The sequence below is a fragment of the Xylocopa sonorina genome, chromosome 2 (genome assembly GCF_050948175.1).
Source record: "Xylocopa sonorina isolate GNS202 chromosome 2, iyXylSono1_principal, whole genome shotgun sequence".
NCBI lineage: Eukaryota > Metazoa > Arthropoda > Insecta > Hymenoptera > Apidae > Xylocopa > Xylocopa sonorina.
Genome location: NC_135194.1, coordinates 16,144,210 through 16,171,866, shown reverse-complemented (window position 1 = coordinate 16,171,866; position 27,657 = coordinate 16,144,210). Strand labels below are relative to the sequence as shown.

At 53.7% G+C, this 27,657-nt stretch overlaps 1 protein-coding gene across 12 annotated transcripts in view; it reads left to right on the top strand.

The window, feature by feature from the left end:
* The window catches only part of LOC143433236 (protein turtle), a 121,257-nt gene extending 94,020 nt beyond the window's left edge, over positions 1-27,237 (top strand). For 4 of the 12 annotated variants that reach the window (XM_076910504.1, XM_076910500.1, XM_076910501.1 and 1 more), the window contains 12 exons: positions 10,153-10,384; positions 11,784-12,059; positions 14,666-14,953; positions 15,029-15,438; positions 15,533-15,804; positions 15,893-16,065; positions 16,313-16,381; positions 17,415-17,495; positions 18,165-18,350; positions 18,475-18,702; positions 18,964-19,057; positions 26,046-27,237. In XM_076910504.1, coding sequence (XP_076766619.1) covers positions 10,153-10,384; positions 11,784-12,059; positions 14,666-14,953; positions 15,029-15,438; positions 15,533-15,804; positions 15,893-16,065; positions 16,313-16,381; positions 17,415-17,495; positions 18,165-18,350; positions 18,475-18,702; positions 18,964-19,057; positions 26,046-27,237 — 3,501 coding nt within the window. Of the gene's footprint in view, positions 1-10,152; positions 10,385-11,783; positions 12,060-14,665; positions 14,954-15,028; positions 15,439-15,532; positions 15,805-15,892; positions 16,066-16,312; positions 16,382-17,414; positions 17,496-18,164; positions 18,351-18,474; positions 18,703-18,963; positions 19,058-22,370; positions 22,668-26,045 lie in introns of all 12 variants that reach the window. The other 8 variants (XM_076910507.1, XM_076910503.1, XM_076910512.1 and 5 more) reach the window with 7 other exon arrangements.
* The last annotated feature ends 420 nt before the right edge of the window (positions 27,238-27,657 follow it).

Here is a 27,657-nt window from a genome sequence, read left to right as displayed (position 1 = left end):
GCTCCGGAACCGACAGACGCGGTCACTTTACGACCTCCTCCTCCTATTCCGCTTCTCACGAGCTGTCTAAATTCTTCCGATGCGGTTCGATCGTGAAATCGAGTCGCGGTATTTTCTGCGCGCGGTGTCCAGGTGCGCGGCTCGGGGGCGTCGCGTTCGTTTCGAAACCGGAGGGTAGTTTATGGGAGGTCGACGTAGGGTCGAAACGGGAACGGCAGAGGCGCGATTCGATCGTTAAAGTCGCGGGCGTTGTTTTCGGAGGTTTTTTTACGGTGGCTCGCGTGGCGTTCCATCGTGTAGCGAGTATAGCAAGCAGGTCGAGATGAGAAATGCACGCTGATACCGGGGGTGGAAATCGGCGACATGGAAGCGGGGCCCCGTGAGCACACATTATACGTTTCTTAAAGCATATTGCAATGATTGTCGACGATACTTTGAATTGGCTTACGCATTTGTTTATACGATCATTTGTTCGCTTACGTGCTTACGTTTCTCTCGACCGCGTACGTAATCTCGTTTTGGTTGGAATCGGCGGCGAACGGGACACGCCTCTCGTTCCCAGCCGGAGCGGGGCACGCCTTTGGCTTCCCGCTCGCGTAGTCTCGAGTTACCTTATCGTTTATTGTTATCGACGTATTCTGCGTATATATATATATATATATTGTATACGAAGTACAGTCTACTTTTGTTACCACGGCGTTCTGTATTATTCGACGTATTATATCGATCTGGTCCGGACTGGAGAGGGCAGAGCACGTTAACTACGTTCGGTCAACGACTAATCCGATCACACGTTCTCTCGAACAGCCACGCATACCGCGGTTCTCTCAACAGATTTCTCAATCATTCGCTCGCATCCCACGTGAACCATCGTCACACGATCATGTCGCAGCGCGCGCGACGGCACTCGTCGAAAGACGAGGAGGACGCTCCTCTCGTTTCGCTCGCGACTCGCGAACAAATCGAAGCGGAACTCGAAATTCCCAGCCTCGCAGACAGATCGATGCGGCTACCGATTAATCCTCTATTAATCGCGCCTCGTCGTCGTCGCGACGATCGACAGAGCGTCGCACTCCTTTCCTTCGTCGTCGCCCGTTCGCTGCGACCCCCTTTTCTCGCGGAGAGTTCGTTGCACCGTTTCGAGAGAGAAAGAGAAAGACCTGTTCCTCCTCTCGCGTTCAACCCCCTCGATCATCAAACCGTCTACGAATCTATTTTCCAATTTCCTCCACGCGCTCTTACTGGATTATCTATTCCATCTCTTTCATCTCGCGTTACGTTCCCGGCTGTCTGTCAGAATCTGTCTCCAAGGAGCGTTCTTGTATCGCACGGTTGTCCCTGCGCGATCGACGAGCATCCGGATCGAATTCGTGAACTACCCTCCGTAGGAATCACAAAATATTTCTCGACAGAACAGACGACGCGTCTGTAGAAGCTCGTCGATCGACGGACGAACCGATTGCAGGGTAATGGCGCTTTCCCTTCCTCTCGTAAGCGGAAAATCAGAAAGTCACGTCTCTGTCTCTCTAACCTCTGGCGCTTTTGCACGAATGGAACGCGGACGCGTGCTAGCGTTGGGTCAGCTGGAATCGCTCAACACTTACGGCTAGAAGAAAATCGAAACGGACCAGGGAAGGGTTGGTCCCGTTGTCGTAGGGGAAATCGGTGGGTTTTCTCTGCCGAGCTGACCAACGCGCGCACGCGAGCATGACCGCGTATCTAACATGCCACAAGACGAATGGTCTGGTATCGTTGGTGTAGCGTTAAAAAAATTCTAGCTCTGCCTGCGATGCATTATCTCGTTGTCGTTACGGGGCTGTCGCACTTTGCATGCCGTAGTTTCCGCGAGACTAATCTCCCCGTCACGTGTAAGGGGGTACGCTCGTCGAAATCACAGCCCAATCTCTAATCCTGGAGAAGCGAACGAGCTTGGACGTAAGGTTTAGCTGAATCGTGATCGGCAATTCGGGGTGGGATAGAAACGCGAAGCGATGTCGGATTTCGAGACGATTACCGGTCCCACTGGCTGACAGCAGTGGGCAGGAACGCATTAACCGTGAATCCAATATTGACTCGGCAAACCTGCGTATCCATCCTCGTGTAATTAATTAATCGATCGATCGATTCCGCGGGACAATACGATGATTGCCGCAATGACAATCGTATCCGGTCTACGCGCGTCTCTTCTAACGATCGGCTGGTGCGCGCGCAACCGACCACCGATCACCGGCTTCCTCCGCGATCGTAGTTCCGCGCGGCGATTAAACCGATATAAATTGATTGTAAGCATAATGGCGGCATTGTTTGCTTATCGTTAGCGTTGCCCTCCGCCTCCACCGTTCTGATAAACAACCATTTCCCGCGCCCATAGATCGCTGCCGCCTGGCGATTTCTTCTTTGTTGGTTAATTCAACAGCTGAGAGAGAGGGAGAGAGAGAGAGAGAGAGAGTACTATGGCACAGGGTTTCATTAAATGCACGCTGGTGAAGGAAAGCGGAGAGTAACGAACGATCTTGAGTGGAAAAAAGTTTAACGAACAAATCCCCCGGTGGACGTCGAGCGTAAGTCGAATCATTATCGAGGAGCTGGCCAATTTGCGGCGTGAAATTAATTACGCGACGGGCGCGGGTCAAAGCACTCGAGGTGGAAGTGGCCGGAAAGGGGGTTGGTTCTTGTCGAGCGATTTTTCCGCCGCAAAACGGATTTGAAAGCGAGCCGGAGATGTCGAGCGACGGAACGATGCGCCACAGCCATTTCCATTTCCAGGCGATTCCGGGGGGCGGTGGCGGCGGCGGTGGTGGAGAGAAACGGGCGGCCAGGGACGGAAGAGAGCGGAACGGTAGCCTGTTTTCTTTTTTATGCGCGCATAAATCAAGCGGGGAGCCCCGGGGCTTCCGAACCGTTTCTACCCTTGCTCTCGCCCCTCCTAACCCCTCGATTCACCCCGCGCCACTGCGGCTGACAACTAATTTCTCTTCCCGTCCGACTTTTTTGCCGGCCACACCGCGATCACTTCTCGCGCGTCTCTTCTACCACTTTCCGTCTCCGCGCGACGCCTGCGCCTTCTCCGTACGCGGCATTAATAGTTTATCGGCGCAATTATCGACGCTCGCCAAAAGTAACTCGAGGGTCGGCTGTCTCCGATGCGTTCGAAAGAGAGAAATTTGAGGGAGAGAGAGAGAAAGGGTGGGTTTGTTTTGCGCGACGATGCGGGACAGCCACGAAAGAATAATCTTGATGGCTCGAATGCAACCCTGACGCGGGCTCGTTTCGATATCCCCGGTTTGTTTTTGCCGTCGTGATTGCAACGATGCGTGTACCCGGCGTGGAACACGGGAGCGCGTTTTATTTACCCCCGTCGTTCCGCGCGAGCGCTCGAAAGGGGATGCCCCGCATCCGAACGCGAGATTTCGTTGCAACGCGTGCATCCACCGCCAGCCCCCGCTCGTCTGGCGAACGAGAACGACGCAGCATAAGTCGAGAGGCGGGAACAATTATCGAATATACCCCGGATCGATCGATCGGTGGTAACGAGGCGCCGTGGCATGCTGCTGTTCAATTGCATCCCGTTTATCTAGACGATACTCTCGTCCCGACTAATGGAACACGACGAGCGGACAGACACTCGACCTCCCGCCGAGACTGTTTCCAGACAACCTCCGGAGACCTCTCGAACGTGCGCGCACCGCCGACAAAAGAGCCTCCCGCGTCATTTCGAACGCGCAAACATTTATCCACGCCGTAGAACGCGTACGCGTATCGCTGTGCAGCCGAGCGTCGCTTAACTCGATAGCGAGGACGGGTTCTAGAGTGAGGAAGAAGTGTGCATAGAGCGAAGTGTGGTATCGCGACGCGCGAGACTCGGACGCGAAAAACGTTTCACGAGGGAAATTTCCGTATCGCGCTGCCGCGGTTCGCGTTCCTCGAGCTTCCTGTATCTCTCTTTCCGCCTTTATACCCGATCCGACTGGAACTCGCGGTAGAATTACGTGGGAACGACGTGACGGCGTCGCGACTGTTTCCGTTGGACGTGAATTAACGAGCGTACAGCCGGCCACCGTAGACGCGTTAAATATTAACCAGAGGCATGGGCGTCGGTAAACAGAGTGCCGGTGCGTTTTGGGTGGGTAAACGGTTCAGTCTCGAGGAGGGACGCTGGGGAAACAGAAGGGGGTTGGTTTTCGGCGCGGACCGCCGCAATTACTAGAAAATAAACGCCGGAGGGAGGGACGCGGTCGCGCGAGAGTAACGAGTCGAGCTCTCTCGCTGTTTCTCGGTGCTCGTGATATTTTCGGAAAAGGTTTACGGGGGGAGAAAAGGGGTGGACAGGAGGGTTGACTGGTCGACGGGCCGTGGAGAGAAGGGACAGGGACGTCTCGTTCCTGCCGTGGCGTAATTTAATGAAACAACAAATGGAGAGACGGAAGTCAACCGCGCGAATAGGCGTGGGGGTGGAAACAGAGGGGTTCGTCAAAAAAGGGGACGAGAAATCGGGGTGGGATGGGACGCGCGTGCATCTCGACGAGAAAAAGGGAAAAATAGAAATAGAGCATTCTCGCGATTCAATTTCTTCGCAGTTTCCGGCCGGGAAGACATTCACCCCCATGGGAAGCCAGACTCTCGAGGAACACCCTCTCCGCGAAGTCTGCCGAAAGTTGCTCGGCAACCTGGCAGGCTTCCCATTCGCGATTCGACTCTCTCTCTCTCTCTCTCTCTCTCTCTCTCGCTCTCTCGCGGCCTCTTGTCTCCTCTCTTTCCGTTCGCGAGGAAGTAAAAAAAATTCCTCGGAGGACCAGCGACTTTGCGGCGTCGTTCCGCCACCGGGTTAATTATTTCAGCGGCGGCGTAAACAAGGAGGGAATGCAAATCCTCGAGAGGACCAGCTATTTCTCGGCGAGTGGAGGCTATTGTTTCGAGTGCGAGTTAGTAATTAGATTTCCACCGAAGACGCGAGTAACGCCGGGACCAGGCAATTTTATTTCCGCGAGGTCGCGCGACATTCCGGCGCCGCGTTTGAAAAAAAGGAAAAACCGAGAGGGCTGCCTACGCCGCCTGGGGTGTACAATTTCTACGAACGCGAAGAAGCAATTTTACGCTCGGAATGTACCGCAGCGTGGCGCGAGGCCGCGGATCTCGGGTAATTTGCAATTAACGACGGACGTTTCCGGGGTGGAACGGCCGAGAACGTACGCGAGCCGTTCGAAACGGCGAAACGGGGAGGAAAGTTGCGCTCGTTGATACGCGGCGATCGGCTCGGGTCCGATCGATGCTCTCTCGCGCGAATGCAAATTCTGCTCGAAGCCCCGACGAGTCTTCCGAGACGGATATAAAGAGGAAATCTTGTTACGAGAGTTTAAGGTGGAATTAATTTTCGTACGACGAAAGAACGATGAATCCGCGGGTAAGACGACGCCGTAAAGACTTTGTCGGAAAGTTATCGAAAGTTGTCTAACGCCGGCGAGGGAAGTTCGCGCATAGTTCGCAGCCGTACAATTTAAATTTCCTCCGTAACCCGCCGCTCCTTCTCTCCGCGCGCGCTCGCTCTGGAAATCCCAACGGAAACGTTCGCCATTGAAATCGCAAAATCGACTTGCGGAAGTGGCGAATTTCTCCCCAAGTAACGCGCGAAGCGACGATATAATTAAAAGTCGGCGATTCCGGGAACGACTCGCGCCTCCGATCGGCGGGTCGAAGCGAGACGATCGACCCGCGCGGACGAGAGACGAATTCCAGCTGCGGACGGCGAGTTTTGCGGTGGTCGATGCGGCGCTTTCAGAAGAGCTGCCCCCGCGTTATCGATCGGCGAACACGTTAACCGGTTAACCCGTCGTGGAGTTGGCTTAAAAATAGGACAACGTAGACCACCCCTCCACGTGACCGGGTTCGCGTTACATAAACCATCGCCACGGTTCGTGCCTCGTTCCTCCATCACGGTGGTGTTGTTGACAGACGACACGGCTAGGTGGTGCCTTTCCTTCCTTCCGCGCGGCTACAATAGCCCTTCCTAGCCGGATGTCCGTGGAACTCGATACGCGAGCCGGTTTAAGCCGACGATTCTGGTCTGCGTCGAACGAGAATTCTTCCTCGAAAGCAGCCGCGTCGAAAACTCGTGGTACCGCCTATTCCGTGACCCTAAATTGTTCCGAGCCGTGCAAAGGTGTGTTACCATACGAGGTTAGGAGGTCTGCATGCATAATGCAGAGCGCAGCGAGGCCAGAACTACTCAACTGTGTCAGGGTTAAAACCCCTCTCCACCGCGGTGCTCGATTCCACGTGCAGATTTCAAGCTGCGTTATTCTCTCTCTCTCTCTCTCTCTCTTTTTATTTCTCTGTATCTCCGCGGCTCGTTATACTCGCTAATTGGCGGCTTTGTATTCCCTTTTCTGGCATTGTGCTGTTATTAATGCCATCCTCGAGATGAGCCGTGTAACGAGATAATTAGCGGTAGCCTGGCGCAGCGGGTACCCACCGTCGCGATTTCCCCTCGAAATCGGGAAGGTAAGCGCCCCTGGCCGCGCGGTTCTCGAGGCGAGAAACGGAGTGGCGCGTTCGAAAGAAAAAGCTCGGCAGCGGCTCGAGAGCACCGAGTTCCCCTTAATTTATTCCCGAGGAACGCAGCCGAGCGGAGAGCCACTTGCTCGTAAACGAAGCTCGCTCGTCGCGAGGCTTTCGACGTCGGATTAAACAATCCACCAGAACCTTATTATCGTTCTGAAAAGCCCCTGGAAAGGGGTGGGATCGCGGCCGGGTTCGGAGTATCGCGAGGAGCCGGCGTTGCCGGGTGCACACCCGGAATGCGGGAGAGAGCACCCTTGACGGGGGTGCTCGCGCTCGCGGCCCTATTCTCGCTTAACTGAAATGCCAGAAAGGAATCCGCTCCACGAACGCAAACATTCGCGGCGCGTGTTTACTCCGTCACGACAATTTTCTCGCCTCTGAGATAGCCGCGGCTGTCTATCCTCTCGCAGTCGCGCCAAGCGAGTCAGACTTTCTCCAAACGTTTCCTTTATCCCTGTCTTCGATAACAATTGCGAACATCGAAGTGGAGAAAAGAGAGAAAACGCGAGACAAGTCGCGGTAGCGGAATCGGTCAGAGAGAGTTCGATATAATCGAACAGAGCACGGAGAATCGATCGAAGTTTGCGTCCTCTCCGTCGTTAGGAAAGCTCGTGTCGAAGGCGGGGTGGCAATGAAATCGAGCGAGAAACGCGAGTTCTCGTTGTTGTCGTTTCATAACAGCGATTCCCCTTGTATCGCAGGCTCATTCAGAGACACTTCGCCGCGCGTATTAATTCTGCAGGGGTGTTGGAGTTAATTGTCCTTTGTGAACGCGATATGCCCGCGATAAGTACCAGTGGATGCGAGTGGGCCGAGTTCGTCGCGTGAACCGAGCAACTTTCGCGAAATTCCGTCGTCGAGTCGAGTCGTATCCCGTTCCCAGTCGACTGAAACGAGTCGTCGCGAGCGATACGAAATCTCAGGAACGATCCTACGCTACGGAGAACAAAATATTTTTTACCCTCGTTCGAAGTCGTAACGCCACCCTCGACGCGGGGGTTGGGGGTGAGGATCGCTAGCGTTCGAAAGTTTTCGAGTTACAGTTACGCGCCCTCGTGGAAACGACGCTTGCTTTGGACGTTACAAAGCACAAAAACCGTCGATAAGAGGGAAAATTGCGCTTTGACGGAACTTTTCAAAGAGGAAACGAAGGAAAGTACGCGCCAGCTATAACTGGAAGCGTAAAATTGTCTAAACGTTACTTTTGTCCCGCGACCGTTCCACGGACTCGCGACGCTGATAAAAAAGCCTCTGTTAGACGATAAAAGTGCAGGGATACGACGATGTTTACGAAATTTCAAGCTGCGCAGCCGTTCGCATGAGTCGCGAACCGAAACGGTGAGCGTTATTAAAGCTGTGGACCCCGGTTGCTCTGAAAATATTCGATGCATTTGTAATAAAATACCGCGGAGCGGGGGGATTAATCTCGCGGATATACGCGATCGTTGAAACGCGAGTGGAGCGATGCGAGACAACGAAAACGCGGGCTGGGGAAATAAAGCAAAGACACCTGACCTACATGAGGGGCGCGCGTAGGTGTAATCGCGGAGCGTTCGTGCGAAACGCTGCGACTTATTCCGCCCGCCGGTCTCGTAGCCACCCCAGTCGGTTTCTCTCCCAGCCATTAATCCAGTGATTGGTGGATATATACCTGGAAACGGACTGGAACGCCATTGAAAAGAGAGAGAGAGAAAGAGAGAGGGTTAAGAAAAGCAACCCTTCTCGACGGACAGAAACAGGCTGCTCGAGATAATTCGACTGGCGTTTAATTCGTTCCGCGGTTACGCCAGACCGCGACGCGTGGCACGAAAGGGATTTTTAGAGTGGAAGAGGAAGCAATTGTTTCAGCGATCCGCGGCGGCGGCGTTCCGTGTGTACGCGGGGCGATGGAGCAAGCGCGCGGCAAGTTTCCACGGAATCGCGGTATCGAACGAGCTCCGTGGCTCGGGGGTGAATAATATTGAAATCAGCGCGCGGTTCGCGGCCGCGAGCACGACGATTGCGAGCGGCGAGGACGCGAGAACGCGCGACGACGTAGCCGGCAAGTAGGCCAGAGCTCGAAATAGAAACCGTCAACTGGGGCAGTCAATGGCCAACGCGCGATGGTCACGGCACGTTCGCGGCGTTTCTTCTCTTCCATCGACTTGCCTCTTTCCTCTTGGCTGCGTCGCGATGTCAAACGCGCGCGCGCCCCCCAGTGGAATAGCCTCGTTCCGTGCCAGACGCGACTAGTAGAGTAAAGTCGCCGTCTACGCGACCAATTTCTGCTGCCCCCTCTCTTTCTCTCTCTCTCTCTCTCTCTCTCTCTCTCTCTCTCTCTCTATCTATCTATCTCTCTCTGTCGCGCACTCTTCTGGTCGCTTGATTTCGATAAGTATCGATCGAACGAGGAGACGGTGCTCGAGCGTTGTCAATTTTCAGCGGCCTGGCGGGAGAGGCACTCCGATCGAGGCTTCGAGCATGCAAATGCACCGTCCGACGAGCAATTCGATCGTTAAACGGCGAAACTGGCCGTATAGCTCTGGCAGAGGCACGCATGGTCGGAACGAACGGGTGCTGGGAACCGGCGCGTTAATACGCACGATTGCAACCGTTGGTTTTAATAACACGCGACCGCACCGGCTATTTAAATACACGCGCTTCACGGGCACGTATCGACGCACAGGCTTCGCATCGTCCGCACCCTGGCGGAGCGCAATTTTCGCCTGCCGTCCAGAAAAGCAATCGACCGCTTTTATTCTTCTCGGTTCCTCGTGAAATATCGACCCGTCACTCGCATGCCGCTCCACGTAGCGCGCCAACCCCTCTTCCTTTCCTCGTAGGACTCGATCGCGATCCTCGATAAGGAAACCGTTGGATCGATCCGTCGCTGCATGCCACGTATACACAGCACGTACGCATACGTACATATGCATTCCCGCTTGATTCTTCGACAACGCGTTCTCCCTTGTCCACGCACGCTTTTTCTCTAACGCTTCCTCCGACGCTCTATGCCTGGGGTGATAGTTTTTCATCGACGCGCAACGAATACCTCGCGGTGTTCACCGTAGAGAGGGTTGCATGCGAGGCTCGAGTTGTCGTCGTCGCGCGGCGTTCCCGGTCGACAGCCCAGCGTAACGAGCGCGAGAGAATCGCGAAGCGGATTCTACCGGTCGAACTCGAGTGGATGAGTCGTCGTCGACTGGTCTCGTTACGCTCGGCTCGTTCGCCAGGCCCGCTGCTCCTCGACGGAACACGCGCGGCTCTGTAGATCGTTTTCCGCACTTCTCATACACGCTGCATCCTCTGTCTCTCGTCATTTGTCATTTCATTAGCCGGCAGCTGGTGCGAGCTGATTCAAAACATCTGGTAGTAGCCTCTTGTCTCCGCGCGAAATCGTATTATCGCTTAGGCGGTCGCGAATCGCGTCCCCCGTAACCCGCCACCCCCTATCATTCCGTCGGATGTCGTCGAACCGAGCAACGTCGCAGACCAGCACGTGGCCAGGGACGACATCGACCGACCGTCCAGCGAATCCCCGAAGAGAGTCTCGCACCAGTATGTACGCGTTCATGGCGATCCCTCGTTTATGTTGCGTGTTGGTGTTGGTGCAAGGGGCAGGAGATACCGATATACATATGGTACGAGTCGTATCCGACCCACAGTGGCGAGGGTTACGAAGGTCGAGTCTCGAGGGTGAGCCCGAATTCACCGTACGGAGTGGCCAGCCTCAACCTGACCGACATCCGCGAGAGCGATCAAGGATGGTACGAGTGCAAGGTCGTCTTCCTCAACAGGTCGCCCAACAGTCACAAGAACGGTACCTGGTTCCACCTGGACGTCCACGGTGAGTACGCATTTACAGATACCCGGGTGTCGATTAATAATCGAATCGCGATCGCGTGACTCTCGACGGAGGGTGTACATCGAAGAGGGGATTTTTCTGACTTTCGTCGCGAATGAAACGAGGCAGACGGAGAGACGGAAATCCTGTAAACGTCACTGATAAGAGGAACGAAACGAGGGAATAAAACGAAAGGAATATAAAAGAAAGGAAAACAGCAGCAGCGTCCCGGTCCGAGAATTCAATTCAATTCGTTCGTCGAGCGACGCGATAAAGTTTTACGCGTTACGTCAGCGTTGTCGTCGACGACCAGGCGGAGGACGGGGTCATTGAACCCGAGGGGGGCGATAAGAACGGTGAAACAAGAAAAATGGTCGCGAGTAGAAAGGAAAACTTATTGCCGCGTTTTGTTCGGCCATAAACGACGACAACGACGTCGACGACGACGTCGAGGACGAAGACGAGGAAAGGCCGCGGGGGTAGAGAAACATTCAGATGGAGGGCTTACGAAGCTATCTCCCTCTTTCCTTCGAGACACCTCGACCGCTGTTTTCTCGTTCATCGTGTTCTCCTTCCCTCTTTCCGTCGCGTTTCCACCGCGTTTCCACCGTTGTTTTTCCTGTCGGTTCGTGTACACCGAGCCCACGGCCACACTCGACCGCGTCGTAACAGCGCGATTGCGACGACTAAGGATTCGCCAGCGGCGTCAAAGGGAGGAGAACCACTCGGCCAGCGAAAGCGCTCCGAGTCTCTTTGTACTTTTCAAGTCGCGTCTCACTCGTAAACTGTTACCCGTCCATCCTCGATTGCTCGCCTTCGGCCGTTGCCACTCGCCCGCGTCCTCCTCTTTCGTTCTGCCCGTCGCGACAACTGTACACGGTTTTCGAGGGACGCGCGATCCCGCGGAAAACTCCGGATTCCTCGAGGACAAGCAGCGGAGGAGGGAGAAGAGACGAGCTCCTTGACGCTTCGAACCCGATATTCCGGTGAATTTTTCTCTCGTCTCCCGTTCGCAGGCAGACTACTAGGCTGTTCTCTTCCCTCTTCGATCGAATACACAGGGTGGTAGGGGCGCCGTGTTTTACGCGGCGAAAATCGACGGTCCTTTGTACTCCGGTCGTCGAAGTCGTCGAGGAGCTGTCCGTGATTCCTCCCGGATGGAAACTCATCGAGGATAAAAACGTTCGCTCGTGGAAGAGCGCCGTGGAAGCAGTTTCTTCTAAACGTCCACGCGATTCGAGGGTTTGATTGTTCCCTTAATGCCGTTTCCTCCGAAGTAATGCGGCTGGCATCGCGCCGTTCTCTGGCGGTTCTCTTCGTTCGATGCCTGACCATACTCGATTCGCTCCACTGGCGCTCCACTGCGTTTCACCGCGATCTGACTTTCATCCTTGCCTTTCAGCGCCGCCGAAATTTAGCATCACGCCGGAGGACATGATCTACGTGAACGTAGGGGACGCGATAATACTGAACTGCCAAGCGGAGGGCACGCCAACGCCCGAGATCCTCTGGTACAAGGACGCGAACCCGGTCGAGCCGTCGACCACCATCGGGATATTCAACGACGGCACGGAGCTCAGGATCTCGACGATCAAGAGCGAGGACATCGGGGATTACACGTGCATCGCGCGGAACGGCGAGGGCCAGATCAGTCACACGGCCCGCGTCATAATCGCTGGTGAGTACAGTCGAGGATCGTAAGAACGGCGCACCCCTTCGCGAGTCGATCGATCGACGCTTTTCCTCGACTCGGAAAACGCGGAATCTTTAATTATCCAGCGGAACGATAGCGGTCTCCCGGTTTGAACGATGAATTCGTTGAACTTTATAGTCTCCCCCGACATCGAGGCCAAAGGTTCAGGGCGGGGAGGAATTTTCCGCGTGCCAATAATTAATATACGCCGGATCGGTACGATAATTATCGAGGCGGCTTGTTATTAGAAGTTATCGGGGGTATTTTCGGTAGGCGGTAATCGATCGTGCGCCGATAATGAAATTCCGATAACCGCAACGCCTGGGCGCAACCGGATACCGGTTTTTGTTGCCGGATTCGCGATGGAAAACTCTCGCGCCAGATCGATACCAGACGATCGAACACCGCCCTGGAATGAACCGCTCGCTGCTCGCGACAGTAAGAACTTCCGACAGGCGCCGCTCGTGTTTTTGCCGGGTAATTTTCTGAAACTTTTTAAACTCTCGTTCGCAGCGAATCGATCCCGATGGGACCGCCTGGGAGCGTCCCTGATAACCGTGCAACTTTTACCGCCGCTCTTAACCTCCGAACCTCTCGCGAGCGCTCGTCAAATTGACCGGTCGCGTTCCCCTCGCGGCGCATATTTTAATTAACTTCGAGTCTAGTTATTACCCGGAACTCGGTTACCACGTTCCACCGCTTCTTACGCCTGGCCCGACTCTCGACGCCCGCCTTCGGGCACGACCCACGTGGGTAGGGTAATAACGATTCTCGCGAGCGGCAAAAATTCTACGAGCGTCGGGACGCATTTTTCAGCTCGATAAAGCTATGCGCTCGGCGGTTGGGGCCAATTAGGGTGGCTCTCGCGTGCAACCGAGCTAGAGGGCGTCGGGACCGCGTTCTCCAACGATCTCGCGTGCTCGCGCGGGCCAACTGCCAATTAACGCTCGATGACGAGCAGGAATTCGCGGGTTCGCGGAAAAATCCGAGTCGCGAGCGACGCGACGAGGTCGCGCGGAGATTCGCGGAGGCGCAGGGAAGTTCGCCGAAAGTTGCGGAACTAATAAACCGTGTCATCCCCGGTCAGAGTCTCGGCGCGAGCCATGGGTGCAAAGTAGACGGGCTCTCACCCTCCTCCGCGTATAAAACACCGCCGACAGACTACGCCATTAATGCGGAGGATACTTGAGCTGCCGTACGCCCGGCCGAACTTGCTCCACTCGTCGGCGTGAAACTTTTGAATCCGCTCTTTGAATATTTACCGAGCTTCCTGCTACGAAATTCATCCTCGCCACGGTGCCGCGTTCCCCTCCGCTGGAGCGTATTTCGCGGAGGATTGCTCGTTCCATCCGGCACGACGAGACCCTCGAAATTCCGAATGCTCCCCTCGTTTTCCGTTGTACTTAACCAAATGTTTACCCGGAATTTCCTGCTCTTTAATTCATATTAATCGGTACATTTCTAATTCGACGTGCCATTGCTGTCTACCCGGATTCGACGCTCCTCGCGGGCGAGCTGTTTTATAATCCACGCCGCGAATATTAATCGCGACAAGATCGCTCGTGAATTCATCGCGTCGCCGTGTTTGGGGGGTGGCTCTCGTCCGAGCGTCCACGCCAGCCACCGTTTCTCACCCTCACGGTTAACGATTCCTCATTTCTTCGTATCGAAGGACGATTACTTAATTTCCGTCGTTAAACTCGCGTGGAAAGTGGTAAGGGGCTGGTGCGGGTAAGTTTTAAACGCGTCTGACTCTGATTCGTCGGCGAAGTTTCTCGAAACGCGACTCCTCCGCGCCTCCTCCGCCATTGGAATCGAGAAACGTGGCCGTTCCCACGAACGAGACGACATCCCCGGCTTAATTCTCGCCGAGCGAAGATAGATCGGATCGCGGAAGATGCTTGGCCGAATCCCGAGAAGAAGTTCGGTCTTTTGTTGAACGAGATCGATTCCATCCCGTTACAAACCCCCGCCTGTGTTCGAATATTCGACCACCCTCCCGCCTGCAACCATTCCCAGTCTCAGCCTCTCGAAAGCCAGCGCGGTTATAAAATTCTCCGCGGAGGACCTCTTCGGTATCGGGGACGGGAAAGTGGTTCGAGTAAAAGGCGCGCTATTTACTCGTGGCTCGAAACAGTTTCGAGTCGATGGAAATTTCTCCGACAGCGAGAGGCGAAACGAAAAATTCTGTCCGTCCCCGGCCCCTCGCGCGACGACGCTCCTTAAATAACAAACGCATCCATCATCGATCCGTCTATTCATCGGGCTCGCTAAATGGAGAATATCTATCTCTATTCCCCATTTGTTTGTTTATCGACGTGGGAGGAGGGCAGGGTGCCGGTTTTCGCGCCGGACACGAGCAGCCGAACGATGGAATCTCGTTTCGCGACGCGCTTCCGCGCCTGGCCGAGTTAAAAGCCTCTGCGCCAGGCTGATCGTTTCGGCCAGGATATTGGCTGGCCGGCGAATTTCCCGTAGCTCGTAGACACCTCGATCGACGTCGTTGCCACTGCCCTCTTCTTTACCCCGTTTTTTCCCTCCCTCGATCGTAATACAAAATAGCCTCTGACATCGTTGCGTTCGATTCGCAGGCGGAGCAGTGATCACAGTGCCACCGACGAACCAGACCAAACTGGAGGGCGAGAAGGTGCAATTCTCCTGCGAGGCCAAGGCGCTGCCCGGTAACGTGACCGTGCGCTGGTTCCGCGAGGGCGCCCCGGTAACGGAAGTGTCCGCGTTGGACACGAGGGTGTCCATCAAAACGGACGGCAGTCTGGTGATCAACCCCGTCAGCGCGGACGACTCTGGCCAGTACCTCTGCGAGGTGACCAACGGAATCGGCGATCCGCAAAGCGCCAGCGCTTATCTCAACGTGGAATGTGAGTCATGCCACGATCGATCAGACGCGCACGTTCAGGAAAATATTGGTATCACGAGTTCTCTGTACGTTTCAGATCCAGCAAAGGTGACGTTCACCCCGACCGTTCAGTACCTGCCGTTTCGTTTGGCTGGCGTGGTCCATTGTTACATAAAGGCGAATCCGACGCTCCAGTACGTGACCTGGACGAAGGACAAGCGACTGCTCGAGCCTTACCAGACGAAGGACATCGTCGTGATGAACAACGGCTCGCTGCTGTTCACGCGGGTCAACGAGAACCACCAGGGCCGTTACACCTGCACGCCTTACAACGCGCAGGGTACGCAGGGTAGCTCCGGGCCGATGGAGGTGCTCGTGCGAAACCCGCCGATATTCACCCTCGAGCCGGAGCCGATCTACCAGAAGAAGGTCGGGGAGACGGTCGAGATGCACTGCGACGCTCAAGAGGCCGAGGGCACCCAGAAGCCGACGATACAGTGGCACAGGGTACGACCACGATGATACGTCGTTGGAACTTGCTTTCCGTTTACTTCCGGCTAGCTTTCGAAACCGCGTTGCATCGTGTGATTTCACTGCGCAGAGGGACGGCGCGTCGATTCAACGGAACCGGGCGAAGATCGTCGGCGGGAACTTGACGATCGAGAGCCTCCGACGATCGGACTTTGGGTTCTACCAGTGCATCGCGTCGAACGAGGTGGCGACCATATCCGCCTCCACGCAGCTGATCGTCGAGGGCACCCAACCGCACGCGCCCTACAACCTCTCTGGGAACGCGTCCGAGTTCTCGGTCACGTTGACGTGGCTGCCGGGTTACTCCGGAGGACCTGACTACAAACAAGACTACACGATCTGGTAGGCAGTCGAGTTGGAACGGTTTTTATCTCGCGTAGGCGATCTGTTGTTTCGTTGAGGCGCGCTTTACCGATTCCGTTCAACGTAGGTACAGAGAATCTGGCACGTCCGACTGGAAGATGATCCCGGTGACTCCGTCTGGTAGCACGACGGTGACGATTAACAGTCTGACGCCAGGTACGATGTACGAGTTCCAGGTGATCGGGAAGAACGCCCTCGGCGATGGGATGATGAGCAAGCCCATCACGATCAGGACGCTTGGTAACGACGTCTTTGGTTTCACGTAATTGGTACCCGTTTAAGTTAGAGACGCACCACCGTGCCGTAGTTTCGATCGATCGAGTTTTACCGGAATCCTCAGTTTTCATGGCGTTCGATATTCTGAGAGAAAGCATCGACGAGCTCTACTCGTCGCGACTAACGCTTCTTGCCCGCGTGAACCGACTAACGATATCGCGATCCTGTGCAAAACTGTTTCCTTCTTTTTTCAATCGCTTCGCCTACCCAGACGTGGCATTGACGCACTCAGCGACACCATCCTCGAGCGCCGGTCAAGCTGCAGCCACGGACGAAAGCGGTAAGATCGTTCATCCAAGCTTGTAGAGTTGTGTCTAATTTTTTAATTTGTCTCCCTGTCTCTCTCTCTCTCTCTCTCGCTCTCTCCCTGAAAGAGAGTCAAGAAACAGAGTAGATGGAGGCGCGAGATAAAGGGCAACATCCTCGAAATCGAAGTAACAATCCTGTATTCGAACGCGATCGACCGTACGCCGCTCGAGAGAAATACTCGAGGCTCTGCCTAACAAAGAGCGGTCTCGGTTGAACGATTTCGTAAAGATGCCTCGCGCGGAACTCCCCGCCGTTCGAAATACCGATTGTGCGCGAGAATTTCAAAGTTACGCTAAAACTCGCCACGAGCCGAGTAGCAGGGTGAAAGAGACGACGGAGTAAGGGAGACAGAGGTAGGAAAGGAAGACTTCCGTCGCGACTTATCGTATCGGAAAACCCATCGAGCCGTTCATTCTATTTCCGCTTTTATTTCCTACCCTCGAATCCGCCGGTTCATTGCCTCCCATTTGTACACACGGTGCCTTGATTTTTCCCGCACGAGCTTGTACAGATTTCTATCCGGCTCCCGCTCGCCACCCCGTTGATCTCCGGTCCTTCTATCCGCGTGACGCGCCCTCGCGCGAATCTTTTTGCCTCCTACACTTCCGTACGCGTTCTCTAATCCCGCGAGCACGTGAAACGTGGCTCGTGGTGGTACGGTCAGTTCTCTGGTGTTAATAACGCGTCTGGATCGGAGATCTTCCCTCCACCCCGCTGATAACCCGCGAACAGCCGGCAGCCACCACCGCCGTCGCTTCGATCTCTGCCTTTTTCCGTCTCCCCATTCGTCCCCGGACCACGCATCGCCGGTCTCGAAACTCGTTAACCCGCCTCGAGTAACGCGATTACAGCCAGCTTAACGAGAATTCCGGTGGATCGGATTCGCGAGGATCTCCTCCGGTCCGGCTCTGCTCCCCGCGAGCCATTATTACGGCACGACCGCTCTAGCTCTCGCCCTCGCCCCGATTTTCTCACCTTCGCCGTATTCTTTTCTCTCGTTTCAGACATCCTAGATTATAATACTCTTATATTACCGACCGATTCCACCGGCAACCTAGCGTTCCCGCCAATCATGCGTCCGAAAGGTATCAGTTTCATTTCTTTTCTGTTCTCTTATTTCCTCCCACTCGTGATTTTATTTAAGTTGTACGAGTGTGCTCGAATCGCGTCGATCGCGAAGTCGCCACGCCACGACGCCCCCCGAGTCGGGGGTGCACTTCCCGTCGCGCGTTTCCTAAACGCACGGGTCACGGCCCGTTCTGCGGTCGGCGATTTATTCGACGCTGCGCGCACAGGCGCGGGGAAATGAAGTTAACAAACAGGCGGGAGGGCATTGTAAATACCGCGGGAACGATCGCAGAAATGCTGGCCGATTTGACCAGCTGTATTTTTTTCCACCCACGGTATTTATCGCACCGCGACACGGGAGCGTTGTTTAACGTAAATTTCAGCGGTTTCGACGCGTAACAACCAGCTCTGCCTCGACAGTGATTCCTTTCGCTCGCGTCTCGCTCGAACGAGACGACGAGAGAAATAAACGTTACGGTATTGATGCAACATCTCGATGGAATCCGAGACGCGTGAGCTCATCCTCTTTCGTCACCGCTCGCGTGCATAATGTTACGACTAAATTATTTCCGGTCGGTAATTCGCATCGCAAGTCGCGCCGCAGAGACACGGGGGTGGGTGGGAATGATCGCGCGGCCTTTCGCGGCGTTCCGTTCGTCGCTATTAATTCGATTTGCAATCGTCAGGACCAAAGCCAGGTCCTCCGAAGAACATCACGGTGACAGAGGTCAGTAACGGGTTCCTGATTACCTGGGAAGCTCCCGTGGAACGCAATCACCTGATACAGTACTACACCATCAAGTACAAGACGGACGGAGCGTGGAAGACGCTGAACAAGGGACAGATCCGACCGGAGGAAACCAGCTTTCTGGGTACGTCTCTTGGCTGTTCGTAGCTTCTCTCGCGATCTGTAACCTCGAATTTAGGAGGATCTCTCTTTCTCTCTCTCTCTCTCTGTTTCATGGCGTCGTCACCTTTTCTCGACTCTGGGTACAGTGAAGAACCTGGTCGGCGGTAGGACCTATTATTTCCAAGTGTTCGCCAACTCGGCGACGAACCACGGCGCCAGCGAGCTGGTGAAATACTCGGTGCCGGCTCGCGTGAAGCACAAGGCGATCACCGCGGGCGTCGTCGGTGGTATACTCTTCTTCATCGTCGCGATCATCCTGAGCATATGCGCGGTGAAGATTTGCAATAAGCGGAAAAGACGAAAACAGGAGAAAGGTAGGGGCTGGGCTGCTAAGAGGCGCGTTGACTGGTCGTTGCTTGAACGAGTCTGGCCCGCACCTGGGCTCGAGGTCGCGTCGTCTCCGATCGGTTCGCTGTTTCACCGTGGTTGTTCCCCCCTGCCGGGTAGATCGAGAGCGGTCGTGTTCGTTCGTTAAATCTACGGAGACGAGGACGACCTGGTAACGCAGGAGCCGGGCGAGCCGCACCTATGAACCTGAACGCTTACTCGTTTAACATAATCTTGTAACATTGTAGAACTGCTTTCAGTGTATAATATGGTGACCTGCCGGGTCACCGACGCCAGGAACGGCGCAGGGCAGGGGCCCCAGGGAACAGTGCCTTTGAAAAAGTGAGTGTCCATCTCCGAAAGTTTTCTCTTCCACCACCCCCTCAACAGGGTTCCGAATTTGCCTAACTTTACGATTCCCCCTGACGGGAGTCTATCGAATATTAAGAAAGAATCGAGGACGTAGACCGAAAAGTTCGTATCTGCACCCACTCTCTCTCTTTCTCTCTCTCTCTCTCTCTCTCTCTCTCTCTCTCTCTCTCTCTCTCTCTGTCTTTCACTTCTTTATCTTCTTCTTCTTCTACCACTACTTATTCTTCTTCTTATCCAGCCAACTAGTCTCTCGTCGAATCGAGTGAAGAAACTTTAGCGTTTTACACGTGTTCGATAGAATCGTGGAATAAGAGCAGAGGTGCAGATGCGAGCTCGAACAGATATACGTATACATCAATCACTTAGGTTTAGCCAGAGCTAGCAATTAAGTCCACTCCACCCCCTTTAACGAGCATTAGGCGACCGAAGCACCGCAAGCATTTTTAAGAAACCTCTCACGAGTAATCGATAGCTAACAAAATGATCGAATCTACCCGATATTATGCATATATACATTTGTATTATCTCACGGGGATATATATATATCGGGATTAATATTATTCCGACGACAGAGACGCGTGCCGTTCGTTCGATAACGTGCGAGCATCCGTTATTGGACGAACGGCAGGGAATCTGAACGAGTAACTCGTAAATCGAAATGGGAAACGTTGGAGGGAGGGCGATAGAGGAAGATAAAAAAAAAAAATTCTCTGTTCCTCTCTCCTCCCGTCGTCCCCGATCCATTCTCATTGCCGTAGTCGTTGCGACAGAGAAAAGTTGAGAAAGCGAAACGGAACAAGAATTACGAACCGAACGATCTCTGGAATCGGAAGGGAAAAAACGGAAGGAACCCTCTTTTGATCTTGCGGCGAAACTTGTACGCGTCTCGCGTGGCGATGAGAGACCGTGGCAGACTAAACCGCAGCAGCAGAGGTATTTTGGACGAGGTTGGAGTACGAGATCGGACGCGGACGAATCGTAGACGCGTCCCGCGCGTCCGTGTTTCCGCGTGCACCGCGTTTCTACGTGGCCCGCCTCTACAAGGGGACGATCGAGCGATACTTTCGCGTTCGAGCTGGTCCGCGGACCCGAATAGTTCCGGTTTTCCGAGGGGATAGCTGGGGCTCGCCGAGCTATTCGATTCGCGTCGAATAGTTCGGTCGCCGCGCCGTTGGAATTCTCTCTCCCTTGTTACCGTATAATTTCATTTCGCGGAGAGGGAGGAACGCAGAATTCGGCGTGCGACCGAACCGGGCTCTGCTTTTTCCTCGACCGCGATCGATACAACACACCCACCCCCACGGTGAATCCAATTACGTTTCTCGGAACAGCTGACCAACTTGTTCGAACGTACCCGCTCTCCCTCTATCCGGCGTCGTCCTCCTATCCCCGGGACACGTTCCCTGGCTGGCTTGTTTTTGTCCGTTGATTGGGAAAAAGGAACGGAAAAAGAACGAGGAAACGGAAGAAAAAGTAGATAAAGGGGCAGGAATTAAAACGATCCCGGATCAGATCGGACGCGGTTCGCTCGGCTTCCGTTCGCGCCACGAGACAAGCGGAAAAGCGAAAAAAAAAAAAAAAAATAAACAGAAAGAACGGCTCGTTTAAACGAACGGTGTGTAGAGACCACTCTCCTCCCCCAAAAAGAGAATAATTCTCGGGAGAGAGAGAAAAGACGATCGCGTCGGAGAGCACGGTAGCCGGCGTCATCGCATTTTCCCAACGAAACCGTACGTACGTATGTATATCTATATGAATATCAGCCTCGATAACCGAGGTGTTCAGCTTTGAAATCACGCCAAGCGGGACTGCACGTGTAGTAGCGGGTACTCAGCCGACTATTATGATTTCCATCGTGGCATCCAAAAGTCCACAATACGACTGCAGTGATGCCTATTCTGGATCGTATGTCGCCTTTGTTTCCCCGGGACGAGCCATTTCGTTCGTTGTTCAACGCCCGTTTCTTTTCTCTATTTTTTTTTCTTTTTTTTTATTCCCACACCCACCTCCCCACGCCCTACGACCCTCATACATTTTTATTTTTCTTTTTTCATTCGTTCGTTCACCCCTCCGCTGAGAGTCGCTGAAACTTTCGCGGACAACTCATTCGACGTCCTTCATTTTCATTCACGCCGATCCTCCACTCGCCCCATCCCCAGTTTATGCGACCAATCGACCCTTTTCGAGTTTCACGCGGGCTTGTCGCGGTGGCGTCTTCCTCGACACCCTCTCGAAACGGTTACAGAGATCGATCGATCGTTCGCTGGGATATCGGGCAGCGATGCGACCGCCTGCTATCTCGTAATAAATTTTCCAACGTATCCCGCGTCCACGGAAATATTAATGTTTGTATTAATGTAATTAATGCACGGCCGATATTTACGCGGATGGTATTAAATTGGCGCGACGAGCGGTACTGGTCGGGAATAAATCGTCGCCGGCATCAAACGTTAATTCGCGCGATTTATTTCGTTCGAGCGCAATGAAACGTCGTCGAGTGTAAATTCGTTTCTGTAGTCGCGCGCGGGAATTTCGATCGATATACGAGAGGGTAGAAAATCGGCAAACTCCGATCCCAGAAGCAACGCAGTCGCCCACGCGATAAGCCCGATTCTAGCGCGTTTCCCGCTGACGCGAGGGCGATTTTCACGTCGAAGCGAGCCGACGATGCACGTTTTTGTACCTGACACGTATATCCAGAACGGGCTGGACGGTTCAGCCACTGCCAAGATTATCGCTTCCAGTTCCGGATTCGTAGTCGCCCATTGAAGAGGAGTCGAGCGTTACGAGAAAGAGTCGCCGACTACGAGTACGGAGCTGATCGAATCTCGACGAACGACGTTCGAGGACCGCGATCAGAGCAAGGATCAGAAGAGAGCCAACACGCGGGTCAAAGATTTCTGCCGGGGGGATCGAGAAGTTGCGGAGGGAAAGAGCTCGAAGCGGCGTCCGAGCGTGATTTGTCGGGACTTTCGCGGTGAGAACCGTCACGGACCAGACCGCCTTCCTCCTCTTTCTCTCCTCTCGCTCTCTTCTTTCTCTGTGTCCGCTCTCGCTCAAGCGTTCACTCGCGTGTACGAGAAACGAGTAAAGCAAGTAACCGAAAGGAACGAAAGAAAGCGAAGGAAAGCGAAACCCGAATAAAAGAGAGTATAAAGAAACGAAAAAAAAAAAAAAAAAAAACAGGAAAAGAAAAAAAAGAGAGACTAATATGAGAAGAAGAGCTATAAAAAGTGAAAACGTGGGCGTCTCTTGTCCTCCTCTCTCTCTGTGTTTTCTGTAGGTCGACAAATCTAAACGCGTGCGGCGAGTCAGTATCAACGCTGACCCGTTGCAGCCCGTTGAATCCGCAACTACCACCACCACCACCACAACCTCTTCATCAACCACCACTTCCTACGCAAGTAACCACCCCCGCCACTGCCACCTCGGAGCCGGTCCACGAGCAGGCCCCCCCGAACCGTGATCGTGACCATCACGCACTTCACCTCGATAATCGAGATTACGAGAGCGTGTTTATCATAGAGAGGCGGAACAGTAAGCCTAACCTCCGCTAGCCACACTGAAAATAAAAAACCAAGTACTACCACTGCTACTACTAATACTGCTACTACTACTACTACTACTACTACTACTAGTACTACTACTACTACTACCACTACTGCTACTACTACCACTATTACCGTTACTACCATCACCACCACTACTACTACTTCTACCACGTGTACCCGAGACAACGGTTGCTCCCGAGACTGCGAATATACCAACTCGCCGACGGGTATATGAACATGTATGTGTTTGTGTGTGTCTGGAACACCTGATCTTGCCAACAAAAAAAAACCAACAACAACAACAAAAAAATAAGCAAACGAGAACGATCCGATCGATAAATCGTCGTTTCGTCGTTGATCGATCGAGCGAGCAAACGTCACTTGCCGCTGGGACTTGTCCGTTACCGGTACCATTACCATCATCACTGTTACCGTTGAAAAAAAAAAAAAACCAACAACCTACTACCGTACTACCACCGCTACTACTACTGCTACTACTGCTACTATTACTGCTACTACTACTACTACTACTACTACTACTACTACTACTACTACTACTACTACCTACCTACTATGCGAGACTACAGCTCTGCAATGTTACCTGCTAGGACCTACTAATCTACCACTACTACCATCTACTACTATCTACTACTTAGGATGATTGTCATGACTGTAGATGAGATCGGCAGTACAGGCAATACAGCTAGGAGTGTCACACTAGTAACATCCAGTCAGTACCCTAAATACCTTCGTTCGGCGGACTTAGGGAGTACATAGATAAGAAATAGACGAGGCAAGACGGTAGACATTTCTTTACGTAGTGCATAGTTTCTAATTACGGCCAATACGACTCGGAGTCTTGGTAGCCGCTTCAATTACTTTGCGTAATTGATCGAGGTTGGGAAACGAGGCTGGCTCGTACGCGTATATCTCATTGCAGACCGTATGGAACTTCGCTCCGATTCGGCGTACGCGTTCGAGAGTATACTTAGTCACGTTTGCTCGAATGTTCATTCTCGATCTCGCCTCGACAACGATCACCGTTTCAATCATAGATCAACTTATTCGTTTACATATATAAATATATACATATATATATTTTTTTATTTTTTTTCTCTCTCTCTCTCTCTTTTAAATATTTGTCACAATAATCGCAACAATATTTTCAGCATACTCTCTCTCTCTCGCTCTGTCCCTCTTTCAGCCCTTCACACGAATTTCTTTCACTCCCGTTTGCCATCCACTTTGCTCTCTCTCTCTCTCTCTCTCTCTCTCTCTTTCTCTCTCTCTATCTTTCTCTCACCTAATCACTCACGGATTACTCACGCTCACTCGACTTGTTCACGTGTATGCGGTACGTCGTCGTCTCTCGTTGCGCCACTCGCTCAATCGATAGACGATCAATCGAGAGACGAGCGAGTCGATGGTTCGTCCGCCCCGTCGATCGAGCAACACCTCGAGAACCATCGGGATCGCCTCGATCTCTTCCCCACGGATCTCTTCGCGCAAACGTTTTTATGTATCCGTAGATGCACCGAACTGAGATGAACCTCTTCTTGTTAAACGATCGATCGATAGCTTGCTTCATTTTTTTATGAATGTCGCGGACCGACCTTGGCGGACCTCGATCGTCGTCTCAGCAGATCGTAAGATTCGCGCCAAGTTCGGTTCGCGTTTTTTAACTCTCTCTCTCTCTATCTCTCTCTGTCTATCTATCTCTCTCTATTTCTCACCCTTTGAACCTTTCTCTTTCTTCACATTACGATCTCGATCACAGAGGAAACTCACCTCGAGGGAACAGGGTGGCGCGGGAGGGTAGGGCGCCCTCGAGGGTGACCCACCTCCCCTCTGCCCCGTTCGCTCGGTCCATCTTGTTTTTCTTTCACTCACGTAGCATGTCACGCTTCACCGAGCATGACGACGAAAGTACAGGGACGAAAAGCGAAGCGAACGAAACGAAAGAGATGCAACGAAACCGCTGCGATAGTAATCAGGGTGCTTCCTCCCATGGATCGAAATTTTAACCGTACCTTGTTGTATTCTTTTGCTGTTTCCAGTCTATCGATATTAGACGAGCCGTAAAAAGACGCGTTCACACTCGAACACTCGGACATAAGCAAAGAGACATAGGTAAGCCGCTGACGCTGCGGCTCTACCCTCAACTGCATCCAGACACGATATTTCATTGTATTATTCATTGTTGATCGCATATATCGAACGGCCAATTGGCCGTCGTGACGAGACGTTGCTCGGATCACCTCCCTGCGAACTTATCGATGAACATTCTTGTCTGAATACGCTTTGAAATCCACCCCCCCGCAGACCCTCTGCTCCCTCCTCTACTTATCGCCGACCCGTTTATTATTATATTTGTATCGTTGCGCAATGATCTGTTCTCCGTTTCTCTTTTTATCTTTCGTTCCGTTCCTCCTTTCTGTTTTTCCGAGCGCAGCCGTCGTCCGTCGTCCATTTTTGCCGCGCGAGATTGTTACACGATTTTGTTTCGGCTTGTTCTGAGTCTGCTTCCGCGGCGTGCGCGCGCACGCGGCCGAGAAAGGTGAAGAACAAATTGGAGAACACGCGTTTATCTATTTGCTCCCTAACACCACCGCCTAGAAGTATAACGTTCGGTTATTTAGCGTTATATTTATTATCATTATCGCCACGATATTGTTTTTTGTGAATGTAATCGTTGTGTTACAACATTCTCTCTCCCCCATCTTTCCTTGCTGCCGGACCCGAAGGAGGAGAAAAGGTGACGAGTTTCGGAGCACCTAAATCCACGATTGCTATCACTAAAGAAAAAAAAAAAAAAAACAGAAATAAAACAAAAAAAATTGGGCAAAGAGATCTAAAAAAAAAAAAAAAAAAGAAAAAAATAACAGAAAAAAAGAAAAGACAAATTGGAAAAAAAAAAGAAAGAAAGATCCACTCACTGGCAACGCCCAACCACCCACGATCCACCGTCACGCCCGACCACTCGTGCACCGGAATGCGCATGAGCATGCCTTCCCTGCCTGCATCCATTATTCGTTATTACATACGTACACGTAATTAATAATCTTAATAATTATCATGTACGTTTTTTAACTTGTACGTCTGCCTTTTCGTTACTTTAATTTCCTAGCTCCTCGTTTCCATTTTGTTCGTGTTTTTTAACGTCTCGTGTTTTTTACGTGGTTGTTGCACGCTCGTCGCTGTACACGGTCGGATCGTTCAAAATCGTCGAAGGGGAGGCGGTGAAAGCTCTCGAGCAGCAACGCGTCGAGCGAACGAACAGCGCGAGAGCAATCGGTCAGAGGTATAGAGAGAAACGTTGCCTTCGACGGGATTGATCGGTTCCCCGGCGCCAGAAAAACGGCCGCCACAGCTAGATCTCTCTAACGCCCGTTCTGTCCTACCCGTAGACCTAGAAAAAGCCGAGTACCAGGTTTAAATCTCCTGCGGGAGATTCTGAGCCCGGACACCCCGGACTCGTGCCGGGGCCGACCGCTGGGCAAGATCTCCCGCGCGGCCGACGGCCGCTTCGTGGTGGCGGACTCGGTCCTCAGCTCGGCGAACAACAGTATCCTGGACGCGTCGAGCAGCGACGACGGTGGATTCCTCCCGAAGCAACGGCTCAAGTCCTCCTGGCGGCGGCCGCTCGTCGGCACCAGCCAGCTCAGCCTCAGGTCGGAGGGCAGCGGCGTCTCGATCGGCGGGCTGCCGTCCATCCACCATCACGGGACGGTCAACTCGTTGGCGAGGATTGCGCCGGCGATCTGCACGATCTCGTCGCCCAGGTTCCTGGCCAGTTCGCCGACCGGCCCCCAGGTGCCCTGGACACCGTTGTACTTCAGCGATCTCAGCTCGGTCAGGCAGCCATCGTCCGGCGAGCGTTCCTTTCCGACGCCGCCCGACTACCTTCAACTGCGCAACGTGCACCAACGGTACAGCCAGGAGCTGCCCTCGTTGAAGGCGATCCACGCCGAGTCGAGGCGGTTCGTCCCGGTCCAGCCGTTGGCCACCTCGTCGCCGCCTCAACCAGCCGGCAGACCAAGAGCCAGGCTGCCGCCGAGGCACGCGAGGCACGCGCGATCCGCGCCGGAGTTGGCCGCGTCCCCGGACCTCGAGACCTCGCCGGAGAGTAGGTCGAGCAGTTCAGGTTTTGGCAGCAAGAACACCTCCCAGCAGAATCAGAGCTCGAGGAGCGGCAGTACGGTGGCCGAGTGGAGGCCTCCGCCGTACAGGCCGCCACCGCCGCCACTCGTCGGCAGGTGGTTGGAGCTTCAGGATCAGCCGAAGGTCGGGCACACGCACATACAGAACGCCGTCGACGCTGGGAGCGTCGACGGCCACTACGAGTTCGATCCTGTCTCGTGCACGCCGACGCCCACGTCCGCCTCGACTCCGACCAGGGAGGAGAGGCCGCCTGTGCACCAGATCCACGCCATTCACGTGCCGCACATACACCAGGTGCACACTGTCCATCATCAGACGCCCAGGTACACCAGGGACAACATCGAGGCGAGGGTGCAAGCGATGAAGGCCGAGTTCCATCAGTTCCGACAGCGGCAAGCGAGGAGACGGCAGAGCGCGCACCTCGAGAGCGCCTGCTGACCATCGCGCGGCACTGTTCGCTCTGCAGCAGCCGTAGTTAAGTAAGAACTGTCATCCGCAAGAGGTTCCCTTCCACTAGTTCGATCATCGGATACCCGCCACGGTCTCGTCGCGCTGCTTCTTCTTCGCCCCCGTCCAGCCGCCGATCGAACGGACGAAGAAAACGGACCAACAACCACCCCGGTGCTCTACCACCTTTGGAGATCGACTCGCGTCGGCTGAAGGGCGGGAAGAAGCGGACGAGATCCGTTCCGCAAATCCCGGCTGTGACGAAAGCTATATTACGCGAACGCGATGTTCCATTTTATCATCCGAGACCAACCGTTAAATGCACAACGAGGATCATCGTAAGCGATTCCGGTATAGGCAACTTCAAGTCAATTCTATCAGCTGGGCAACCATCTCTACAAACAAGCGAGC